The sequence below is a fragment of the Erpetoichthys calabaricus genome, chromosome 15 (assembly GCF_900747795.2).
Source record: "Erpetoichthys calabaricus chromosome 15, fErpCal1.3, whole genome shotgun sequence".
Lineage (NCBI taxonomy): Eukaryota > Metazoa > Chordata > Cladistia > Polypteriformes > Polypteridae > Erpetoichthys > Erpetoichthys calabaricus.
Window position 1 is genome coordinate 94,050,516 of NC_041408.2, and position 12,294 is coordinate 94,062,809.

General features: G+C 43.9%; 1 protein-coding gene and 1 long non-coding RNA gene across 2 annotated transcripts in view; one reads left to right on the forward strand and one right to left on the reverse strand.

The window, feature by feature from the left end:
• Positions 1-12,294, reverse strand: part of LOC127525969 (uncharacterized) — a 569,224-nt gene that overhangs the window by 348,925 nt on the left and 208,005 nt on the right. The window lies entirely within an intron of this gene.
• apmap (adipocyte plasma membrane associated protein) overlaps positions 1-12,294 on the forward strand; it is a 74,837-nt gene that overhangs the window by 6,466 nt on the left and 56,077 nt on the right. The window contains exon 3 of the mRNA XM_028820205.2: positions 6,644-6,759. Within this exon, the coding sequence (XP_028676038.1) occupies positions 6,644-6,759 (116 nt within the window). The remainder of the gene's footprint in view (positions 1-6,643; positions 6,760-12,294) is intronic.

The following is a 12,294-nucleotide window of genomic DNA, read 5'->3' on the forward strand; positions in this document are numbered from 1 at the left end:
ATCAGATGACCTGCAGACATTAGTGCACTTCGTCGCCCCCTTGCCCAGGCGTTTTCCCTTTAGTTAAGCCCACTGACTGCCTCCTGTGTGCACGTGGGTGACCACAGTTTCTTGCTGAATTGTTCAGCCTCTTTACAAATTTTTCTGATTTAATGAACTGCAAGTGCTACTCCTTGTGCAAAGCCCTCTGCCAGTGTCATACAGGGGCTTTGGGCTCTGCCCTTAATCCCCCTTGGCGCCTCCTGTCATTCTGTGTTACTTACAACACTAATTGGGCATCAGTCACATGATGTATAGGTCGTATCCAGCAGGGAGCGCTAACTCCTCAGCTGGACCAGGTTCAGGACTGGGAATTGCACCATTGAAAGGGCGATCCGTTTAAAGAGCCGCAACAGCGACAAAATAACCACGTCAAAGACGTAAGAAAAGAATTGGGGATGGCGTGCTTTTGATGATGTGCGTTTAGTCTGGTGGTCAAAAAACTCAATTTTATTAAACATTCTTAAAAATGACTTCAGAGTCTCCCGTGTGGCTGCTCCTGAGATGTCATGCATATATTATTATTATTTTTTTTAACTTTGCCACCTCCCCATTAAGCTGTAGCTGGTCACACTGGGCATATAATCTCATCCACTGAAGCTTGTAACTCCTTCAGAGTTCTCTGAGATCCCTTGGTGGTCCCCCTCGCTCGTCTTCTTCAATTTGTATGGACGGCCTGCTCTAGCAGGTTTACAGCGGTGCCACACCCTTTCCATTTCTTAATGGTTGACTTAAATTCAGGTTTTAAAGTTCAGGGATGTCTTTCTACTGCAGGCCCAGAAAGGTTTGTGAGAGTAAGATGAATGCAGCAATAATACGGGGAAACGGTGTCGGAAAACCTGATGCATACCGTAAGAAACCTGTGCCGTGTGCAAAGACAAGACCTCACGCAAAGTGACAGGGAACTGGCTTCAGAAGAACAATGTTAATGGCCCGGAGTGGCCGAAGCAGACCTAAGATTCTAGTTTTTACTTGCATGCCCTGTTTTCTATCTTGCCTGCTCAACAAGGTCTGCCCAGCCAACTGCTCTTTACAGAGGGGTATGCCATGCTGGAAAGCCAGCGGTAAGGGGCTACACCGCTCTCACCCACTTGCTTCAGCATCTGCACCTGTGCGGCATGCTGGTGTTGGGGATTCACAAATGTTTCTTTCCTTTTGAACGACCCTTTACAGTGAATTGTGCCAATCGATTTAGGAGCTTCAGTGGAGCTCAACAGGAGCGCTGTAGCGCATGCGTGATGTCGTCAGCGTCTTTCGTGTCGCGGGTAGACATTTACAGTGTGTCTATAAGGACCGCCTGTCTGATTCTTGCACTCTTATGATTCTTTTGAGTTTGGACTTAATCATTACCGGCGAACAAGAACTCTGTCACTGATGATTCTCTCGTATCGTGCAATAGAGTGACACTCATTTACAGTGCCCTCCACTATTATTGGCACCTCTTTGCCATGATAAGCGTTGGCTAAGAAAATATGGTTCTGTGTCTCCTCACATTTATATCCCAGTTAAAAAGGGAGTCATTGATTTCAGCTGGAAAGTTCTAAACATTCCAATCAACTTAATAATGTTCAATTTAAATGGGAATCATGCTTCAGTTACAGGTAGCCCCCAAGTTACGGACATACGACTTACGAACGGGGCCGCAGCTGCTCCTTCATCTGTCTGGGGGACGTGACGCAGGCTCCTCAGTAACTGCTGCTCTGTCATCTCCGGCTTGGGGACGCTGCAAGCGGTGGCTGGTGGGGGCGGTTTTGCTGCTCACACAGTGTAGTGTCCCTCGGGTGGCTCCGGTTGATAAATGGGGTGTTGGGGGTCGCACCCCATTCATTCTCAGTGGGTGGCTGGGTGTGCGGCAAGCTCTCGTGTGCAGGATGGAGGCTTGATGGGGTGGAGGGGGGGCGGTTCGCTGCCTGTCCACCACACAGCCTTGCATTAATTATTATTTTATACTTCGTGTTTTGCATCTGTAACATTAATAATTTTTGATGTTTACAACCATAACTAAAAACACAGCTGTATTCGTTACATTGTGTAAAAAGTCACAGTTCACTAAACTGCTGAACCACACACTCTATCTGGAGGACGCCACTCCTCTTTGTCTCGGAAGTCCAGTCCAGTTTTGCCGATGCAGAGGATGGTGTTGTAGTGACGAAACAAAATCCCCTGTGACCAGCCTCCTGAAAGCCATGCTGTGAGGACAAAGTAAGTGAAGATTTGTGGAAGTTGGGTGCGCTGCCCAGACGAAATCACATGAAAAACGGGCACAGGGCGAGAGCATAAATCCACAGAAACCTGTAATGCGATGGGTGTAATTGTGCAGGGAATGCGCTGAAACAAAAAGACGCAACTGATTGCGATCCTGCAGGCTTCTTATGGCTCACTTTTAAAAATGCACGCCTTCATCTCGTTTCATCTAGCAGCCCATGCAGCAACCACCGAAGCTGCCCAATGACAGAGCACTCCCGGGGGTTGCTGGGATTTGCAGTCCATTTAAGTAGCACTGCTACAGTATCATCCACAAAACTCACAAAATAATTTCTATGTAATGATTGGTGACAAACCCACGAACAGGTGGGCCCGCAAATCATAAACCCACAAATCTCAAAGGCCCACTTGTGTTTTTTTGTTTTGTAACATTTGTTTTTGGACTGTTTTTGAAAGAGAATATGTAAACATAAAATTAAACTAATTTGTTTGCGTACCTTTATAATTTCAACAAATTAGTCACACAAAATTAAAATTAATCAAAAATATTCTTGTAAGAACAATCTTGGAAAGTTAATGCTTTAAGTTCTCATATTCTCATATAATATAAACTCATTTACAGTCATATGAAAAAGTTTGGGACCCCCTCTCAGCCTGCATAATAATTGACTCTCCTTTCAACAGAAAAGATAACAGTGGTATGTCTTTCAATTCCTAGGAACATCTCAGTACTGCGGTGTTTTCCGCAAAAGATTTTTAGTGACGCAGTATTTAGTTGTGTGAAATTAAATCAAATGTGAAAAATTGGCTGTGCAACAATGAAGATGTGAGTTCCAAAATCTACTAATTACACCTTTTGATAAAATTTAGTGAACACGTGATTGTGACTTTTCATGCAGTTGGTCATGCGCCAAAAATATGTTTGAGCTTCAAAACCTGCTAATTGCAACAGTGTAGTGCTATAGTTTTAGGGATTTAGTTTCAAAATCTGCTTTCGGACCCAGATTTTCCTATTTATCTCCAAAATGTATCTTTTGTACTTAGATGATTTTGGAACTGAGCTCTTCAAATGTGGGTCCCCTTGTCACTTTGCTGATTTGAATGCCTGTCACTGCTCAATGCTGATTGGTTGGATGAGCTCGTTAAGCCTTGAACTTCATAGACAGGTGTGTCCAATCATGAGATATAAAGGGATTTAAGGTGGTCAATCGCAAGTTGTGCTTCCTTCCCTTTGACTCTCCTCTGAAGAGTGACAGCATGGGATCCTGAAAGCAACTCTCCAAAGATCTGAAAACAAAGATTGTTCAGTCTCCTGGTTTAGGGGAAGGCTACAAAAAGCCATCTCAGAGGTGTAAACTGTCAGTTTCTGTAACTGTAAGGAATGGAATCAGGAAATGGAAGGCCACAGGCACAGTTGCTGTTAAACCCAGCAGGTCTGGCAGGCCAAGAAAAATACAGGAGCGGCATATGAACAGGATTGTGATAATGGTGACAGACAACCCACAGATCACCTCCAAAGACCTGTAAGAACATCTTGCTGCAGATGGTGTATCTGTACATCGTTCTACAATTCAACGCATCTGTATGGCAGGGTGATGAGAAAGAAGCCCTCTCTGCACTCACACCACAAACAGCCGCTTGTTGTATGCCAATGCTCATTTAGACAAGCCAGATTCATTTTGGAACAAAGTGCTTTGGACTGGTGAGACACAAATTGAGTTATTTGGTCAAAACAAAAAGCGCTTTGCATGGCGGAAGAAGAACACCGCATTCCAAGAAAAACACCTGCTACCTACTGTCAAATCTGGTGGAGGTTCCATCATGCTGTGGGGCTGTGTGGCTAGTTCAGGGACTGGGGCCCTTGTTAAAGTCGAGGGTCGGATGAATTCAACCCAATAGCAACAAATTCTTCAGGATAATGTTCAAGCATCAGTCACAAAGTTGAAGTTACGCAGGAGTTGGATATTCCAACAAGACAATGACCCAAAGCACAGTTGGAAATCTACAAAGGCAATCATGCAGTGGAAGAAGTACAATGTTCTGGAATGGCCGTCACAGTCCCCTGACTTGAATATCAAAGAAAATCTATGGGATGATTTGAAGCAGGCTGTCCATCAAATTGAACTGAACTGGAGAGATTCTGTATGGAAGAATAGTCAACAATACCTCCACCCAGAATCCAGATACTCATCAAAGGCTATAGGAGGACAGCGTCTAGAGGCCAAAAGGAGGCTCAACTAAGTATTGATGTCATATCTCTGTTGGGGTGCCCACATTTCTGCACCTGTCTAATTTTGTTATGATGCATATTGCATATTTTCTGTTAATCCAATAAACTTAATGTCACTGCTGAAATCCGACTGTTTCCATAAGGCATGTCAGATATTAAAAGGAAGTTGCTGCTTTGAAAGCTCAGCCAATGAGAAACAAAAATCCAAAGAGTTAAGAGGGGTTCCCAAACTTTTTCATATGACTGTAAGTGTTTGCTTAATTTGAATAGAATATAATTTACTCTCATAACTATAGGTAATGGTATGGCCTTTTACCTGCTGCAAGTTAACGTGAAATAACGTGAAAGGGCGGAGTGGTGGCTCTGAGGCTAGAGATCTGCACTGGCAATCGGAAGGTTGCCGGTTCGAATCCCGTCAATGCCATTAGGGACTCTGCTCTGTTGGGCCCTTAAGCAAGGCCCTTAACCTGCAATTGCTGAGCGCTTTGAGTAGTGAGAAAAGCGCTATATAAATGCAAAAAATTATTATTAAAATTATTATTATTATTAAAAAAAAAAAATTATTAAATAGAACCTTCTTGGCTATATCTGTAATACGGTGCGTTAATTAAGTCCCATTGTTAGCAGGGACTGATAGACTCGTTTGCAGTTGGTAAATGGGATGGCATACAGTTTTCTGACCGTGTCTTACTTGCCTCAAGTACAACTGTATGACCAAACTCGGAGAAATGGAAAAAGATTTATAAGCCTTAAATAGAACTTTTCTTTTCTTTAATATATCAGTTTTTTCCTCTATTTTTGTGTGAGCTGTTTTGCCTTGAAATTGTTACGAAAACTTTTAAAACAAAAAGATTTTGTCTGTGGAATTATTTGATCACGCGACACGCTGGTGCTTTAATCACCCTATGAAGCAAGCTGAAAGCTGCAAAACTTTGGTAACTTCGGATAAACGCAGCTACGATTCTGATTCTTAGTTTTCTTTCCACTGTCCATTAGTGCACACCTTTTAATTGCTCATTGACTGCACCCAGCATATGTCATTCACTGAATCGTTACCTGAGAATGAGTCCCATGGTTCTTGTTCAATTGATTTGCAAACTGAATTATTTCCCAAGAGTGAGGTACACCGTTTTCCTTTGTTTGATTCATGTTATCTTGTTTTGATTATGGATTTTAACTACGTTGTCATCCTCTGTGCTTTCAAACAGAACATCGTCATGTGGTATGAATTATCTAAATGTAAGATATTTAATTTATTATATACTAGGGGGCTCTGCCCCCTGCTCGCTTTGCTCGCCCACCCCTGGGTTTGGTTTACCAGATATACAATTTAAAGAGATTGTTATTTTCATGGGAATTGTTACATATGCATTATTTTCACTTTTACTTTAAAACTTTTGTAAAAACAATACTTGTCCTTTATTTCCGGGTCCGGGCATGGTTAAATCTCTTTCTCGTAGGACGTATAACGCTGCTCACGTTGGGATGGGGGGGGGGCTGCTGAACGCACACTAAGGAGATGCTGTCGGATCATCTGCTGGCTTGCTGCTGCTGGCGAGCTGCGTGTTCTGCTTGTCGCGCTGTGCGGTGATCATTTAAAAGCCTGTACAGCAGCTCTCCTTTTGCCACTTTGCGTCTCTGCTGCTCGCATTGTCAAGGTGGGGCTGAAGGCACGGTAAGTAGAAGCGGTCGGATCATCTGCTGGCTTGCTGCTGCTGGCGAGCTGCATGTTCTGCTTGTCGTTGTTTTAAGAGCTGGGAGCACATGAAGCGTGTCTACCAAAAGCATTCCAACAACTGCTAGGTTAGATGTCTGTGAACTTGTTTTAAATGTTGTCTCACTGCCTTGTCTCGCATGACGTTAAAGTGTCTCTCGCGGGATGTCAGATTGTCTTCCCAGAAGATCACGTCTCATCTTCCTAGTCTCCCTTCCAAGATTTTTTTTTATAATAGAGAGATAATTGTGTATGAATTATTTGGTTATGCATGTGTGAAATTGTTCATTTTAAGGAGCTCCAGATCCTACTGATGAAATAAACCAATCAAATGAATCGATTCACTTAAACTGGTAGTTTGAAAAAAAGTCCAATCAGTGAAGTGGGTTGAGATGCACATCACTATGCGGTGCGCCTGTCATTCATCTTTCTTTTTTTCTTCTTTTTTTTTTTAGCTTTAGCGAGCCACCTGTTATGTCCGGTTCGTTGGAGGTGAACATTAAGCTAAGACAAGCAAAAAGACTTTTTGAGGACCAGCTTGTTGGACCAGAGTCCATTGCAAATATCGGAGGTGAGAATGACCAATTGTAAATTTGAGATAGACATTATTTACACACTTAATCATCTTTTTTCCTGGCCTTTTTTATTTTAAGCCTGGTATAATTTTGTAGACGGAGCGATTCCCACTATAGCAAGAGACTGGTGACAGGTTTCGATCTCAGTTAGTAGATTAGGAAGAGGGATGACATCGGAGTAGTTGCTCCAGTAATACACAGTTCTTCTGGTTGGGCTAAGGTCAGTCTCACAGGGAGAAACGTACATTCACTGGACAGGTTATTAGGAACACCTGTATGCCTGCTTATGCAAGCAGCCAATCATGTGGCAGCAACACAATGCATAACATCATGCAAATACAGTCAGGAGCTTCAGTTCATGTTCACATCAAACCCCAGAATGGGGGGAAAGATGTGATCTCAGTGATTCAGACCGTGGCATGAGTGTTGGTGCCAGACAGGTTGGTTGAAATGTTTCTGTAATGATTGAACTCCAGGGACTTTCCTGCAAAACAGTTTACTCAAAATGGTGCGAGAAACAAAAAAACATCCAGTGAGTTGCAGTTCTACGTACTTTCAGAAAAACCTTGTGGATGAGAGAGGTCAGAGGAGAATGGCCAGACTGGTCTGAGCTGACAGATTGGCTACAGTATCTCCGATTACCACTCTGTGAGACTGTGGTGAGCAGAAAAGCGTCTCAGAATGCACAACACGTCAGACCTTCCAGTGGATCGGCTGCAACAGTAGAAGGCCATGTTGGGTTACACTACTGTTATCCAAGAACACAGTGCTGAGTCTGCAGTAGGCACAGGCTCTCCAGTTCTGGACAGTGGAAAGCTGGAAAAGCGTATTCTAGCCTGATGAATATAGAATAGAATCGAAAGCCTTTTATTGTCACTATACACATGTACAATGAGATTAAAAGCAGCTCCGTCAGTGCAGACATAAATGTAGAAAACAACAAGTAAATAAACAAATAAACAAATGGTACAAAAAGTTGCAAAAAAAAAAAAGTTATGCAACGCTATATACAAATGGAAAAAATAATAACTATTGTACTACTGGCTTATTGCACATTATTTAAATACTGGAAAGAATAAATAACTGTTGCCCTATTGGGTTATTGCACATAATTTAAATATTGTACAATAATGCTGATCATGTGCAGTGAGTAGTGGATGTTGGACCCTGAGAGTAATAATATACAGTATACAGATATTACACAGCTATTATCAGTACCATTTAGATATTGGATATTGCACAGTTGATGGGTAGAAGGAAGTCCAGAGGTCGGGGGGTCAGACTGTGTAGTCAGTGCATGTGTGAGTTTAGAATGGTTATGCCTTTTGGGAAAAAACTGTTCTTGAGTCTGTTTGTCCTTGTTGTGATGCCCCTGTAGCGCTTCCCTGAGGGCAGCAGGTCAAACAGATCAGAGCCAGGGTGGCAGCTGTCCTTGATGATGTTTTTTTGCTCTGCTGAGGCAGCGGGAGGTGTAAATGTCCATTAGGGAGGGGAGATGGCAGCCGATGATCTTCTGTGCTGCCTTTACTATACTCTGAAGCCTCTCCCTGTCTGCCATGGTGCAGCTGCTGTACCATACTGTGATATAGTACGTCAGCAGGCTCTCGATGGATGAGCGGTAGAAGGTCAGTAGCAGGTTGGAGTCCAGGTTATGCTTTCTGGGGACCCTCAGGAAGTGTAACCGCTGCTGAGCATTCTTGATGACTGCTGTGATGTTGTCTGTCCAGGAGATGGCAGCGGAGATAAGGACGCTGAGAAACTGGAAGGTATGGACCCTCTCCACACACTCGCCGTTGATGTAAAGGGGGGCTAAGTCGGTGCTGTGCCTCCTGAAGTCGACAATGATCTCCTTGGTTTTCCTGCTGTTCAGAGCCCGATTGTTCTTTGAACACCAGGCTGCCAACTTCAGGACCTCCTCTCTGTAAGCTGCCTCGTCTCCCTTTGAGAGGAGTCCGAAACTGTGGTGTCGTCAGCAGACTTGACGATGAGGTCGTTGTTGTGGGCCAGACTGCAGTCGTGGGTGTAGAGACAGTACAGAAGGGGGCTCAGCACACAGCCTTGTGGGGTACCGGTGTTCAGTATGCGAATGGAGGAGTGGTGGTGGCTGAGTCTCACAGTCTGAAGCTGGTTGGTAAGAAAGTCTCTTATCCAGACACATGTGAGAGGGGGGAGGCCAAGAGTGACCAGTTTGGTGATGAGAATGTCAGGAATGATTGTATTAAAAGCTGAGCTGTAATCCACAAACAGCATCCGGACGTAGCTCTTCTTCTGCTCCAGATGGCTCAGCACAGAGTGGAATCTTGATTTCCACCATAGCACACAGATGTTAGGGTCAGAATTTGTTACCAACATAATGAATCCATGTGCCCAACCTGCCTTGTGTCAGCAGTCCAGGCTGCTGGTGGTGTATTGATGTGGAGAATGTTGTATTGACACACTTTGAGCTCATTAATACCAATTAATCATTGCTTGAATGCCACGGCTTATTGGAGTATTTTTGTTGGCCATGTGTATCCCTTTATGGCCATAACTGACCCATCTTCTAATAGCTGCTTCCAGCATGATAATGCAGCATGTCACAAAGCAAACATTGTCTAAAAATGGCTTCATGAACATGACGATGAGTTGTGACGATGCGGGTTCTTGCTCCATGCTCCCTCTACCTTTTTGGGAGCTTTTGAACCCGACACCTTCGGTAATGTCACTGGATGAGCTGGACAGTGAAGATACAACGAAGCAAGGGGACGGTGCAAACAAGTGCAAGAGTGCTTTTATTTAAACAACAAAAATCACAGTGTTCAAAATAAAGTGCAGTGCTCCAAAAAAAAATGTTATTAAATAAATAATCAATTAAAAACCAAGTGAAAAATGTGGAGGTTAAAATACTTCCAATAAAAACGAGGTTAAAATATAGCTGGTTGGAAGAAGTCCTTTTAAAAACAAAGCCTGGTCCCTTCTTCTACTGGTTACTGTTTATATGCACTTTATAAAGCTGGGTCATTGATTTAATAACCTGCAGCTGAAATGTCTGTGTGTGTGTATGTGTGTGTGTTTAAAGCCTGTGGCACACTACACGTTGGAGGGCAAGTCAAACTGGATGACTGTAGCTGCTGGATCTCCTTGAGGATGTCAGGTAACACTTGCAGAAGTTGCGGTGACTTGACTCAGAGACAACGTTTCAGCACAGTTTCAGACTTCCAAAGTGTTCCAAAGGCTGCTGCATTTTAGCAGCCAATTAGCTGACAGGCAGTGCTGGTGCCCGTATGAATGCTTCACAGGTATGCTGAGTTCATCCCTAATCTCATCTTTATCTTTGGACAGGTGTGTGTGTGTGTGAGGGCTGACAGGCAATGAGCACTCGCCTGAACGTACAATGCATATAATGCCGCAGTGAGGAATGATGCAGGTGTTTTGGGCCTTGCAAACAGAACAGAAGCCTGGGTGTCTGATGTTGCATGTTGTATGCTGCGAAATAATCAGCCTTGACACGCAAAAAAGGTTTGGGGTAGCCACCCGTATACTGGAGCTTTGGCTGCTGTCACACACGTGTGAATGGGAGGCAGCTAATGGGCCTGAATAGTGATAATTCCACTCCAGATCTCTTGGGGTGGCGAGGTGCACTGACTTTCTCTCTCAATCCTCTGCAGACCATTCACAGTAGGGAATCCATTCCCGGATTCCCAGACGTTTCCCATTCCCACATTCGCTGGAATTCCCGGCTGAACGGGAACGGCCAAGCTCGCATATATAGTGTGTAAAAGTAAAAATCGATCAAGAAATAACAGAGTTATAGTTGAAAATAATTAAGTGGCACGGTTTTTGTCCCACGGTGTAGTGTGTTGCTCATTAATTCAGTCAAAAACAGAGCAGCAGCAGTCAGTCTCCCGGCTCCCACTAAGACTGAGCACAGTGGACTGGGAGGCGTCTGCACTCTGCAGCTCATGAATGCCAGGACGGGTCAGAGTTCATTGACGTCTCTGCTTTTGACAGCTTTGAACAGCAACTTGAAATTGCAATGCGTCATTCTGTTGCATCCGCATTATCTGTGCCAAGAAACTTGCCATCACAGAATAATGACAAGAAACTGGATGCATCAGTAAAAGCTGAAATGGCGGTGTTTCAGAGCAATGGCAAGCGCGGGCATTGCTTATAACAAGTGTATCAGTATCTGTTGACTGTGCCGCCTACCTCAGTGGAGGCAGAGCGTGCTTTCTTAGCGGCTGGCGTACTCTGCACGAAGGTGTGCTCTCACCTGGACGACCGCACGCTCGACACGTTGTGCTTTTTATGCTCTTATTACCGCAACTAACTAGATACATGTACTTATATGACAGCGTGAACTGCTTGTAGATAAGGTTAGTCTTTATTGGTGCCAACATATTGCAGTAGTTTTATTAAAAAATAAGTGTCGCTTGTTCTAAAACCGTTCACATGTGAGATGCCCGTGTACTGTGTCATTCCTGGTAATGGATTCCCTAATTCACAAGAAATCCCACCGGGTCCCAGCACCCATGATAACATCACTTCCGGTCCTGGTGGGGTTTGGAGGCATGATGATACCACTTCCGTTTCTGGTGTAAATGATGACATCACTTCTGGTCCTGGTGCCTAGGATGACATCACTTCCGGTTCTGGTGCCTATGATGACATCACTTCTGATCCCGGGCTTTAAAGCCGCCATCTTTGCATCTCTGAATCAGTTCTGTCTTGGACATTGAACCAAACACAACTCATGAAAATGACCAATTTGCAGCCAGGGCATATTACACGGGTGGCTGCCCCAAATCTTTGATGTCGCCTGTGTATTCTTGTCATACTGCAAAAGAGCAAAATAAGATGCACAGTTGTGTACAGCTTGAGTCCAAAACAGAACTGATTAACTGAGGGTAGTTGGCGGGGTTTTAAGGATGGTCAGGGGAAGTGATGCCATCAAGACATTAACCGGTAGTGACATCATTAAGACAGGAACCGGAAGTGATGTCGTCGGACCCAGGTGGGATTTCCCGTATTGGGTGCTCAGAGATAAGAGAGAGAGGATTAATGCACTCTGCCACCCCCTGGCCTAGTGTGGAATTACCTTCTCTCGAGTCCTTTAGTTGCCTCCCATGTGCACGTGTGTGACAACGTATAAGAAATAATAACAGCTGAGAATGTGGCTGAAGTCACCGTACCTTTAAACCGTTCGCACAGACATGGGCTCCATCAGGCAGCATATTATTGGCTGTCTGGTAAAGGGGTGAGCTCACAATACTTTATAAATGTAAAAATATCCTGGAAAATCATTATGCGGTCGTCTAATAAGACACCCCAAGCAATAATTAGTCGTGTAATCTGACATTCTCAGGCAACAAAATCAGAAATCTCCGCCAGTCATCAAATCTGACATCCCGTTGTCTGTAATTTTACGTTGGTTTTACTTCAAAGACATTTTTCTTTCATTAATGCTAGGAGTCATCAGAGCAAATGAAAGTATGCCTTAAAATAACCAGGGTGTACATAACTCCATTAACAGTGCAGCAGTTAACTGGGTA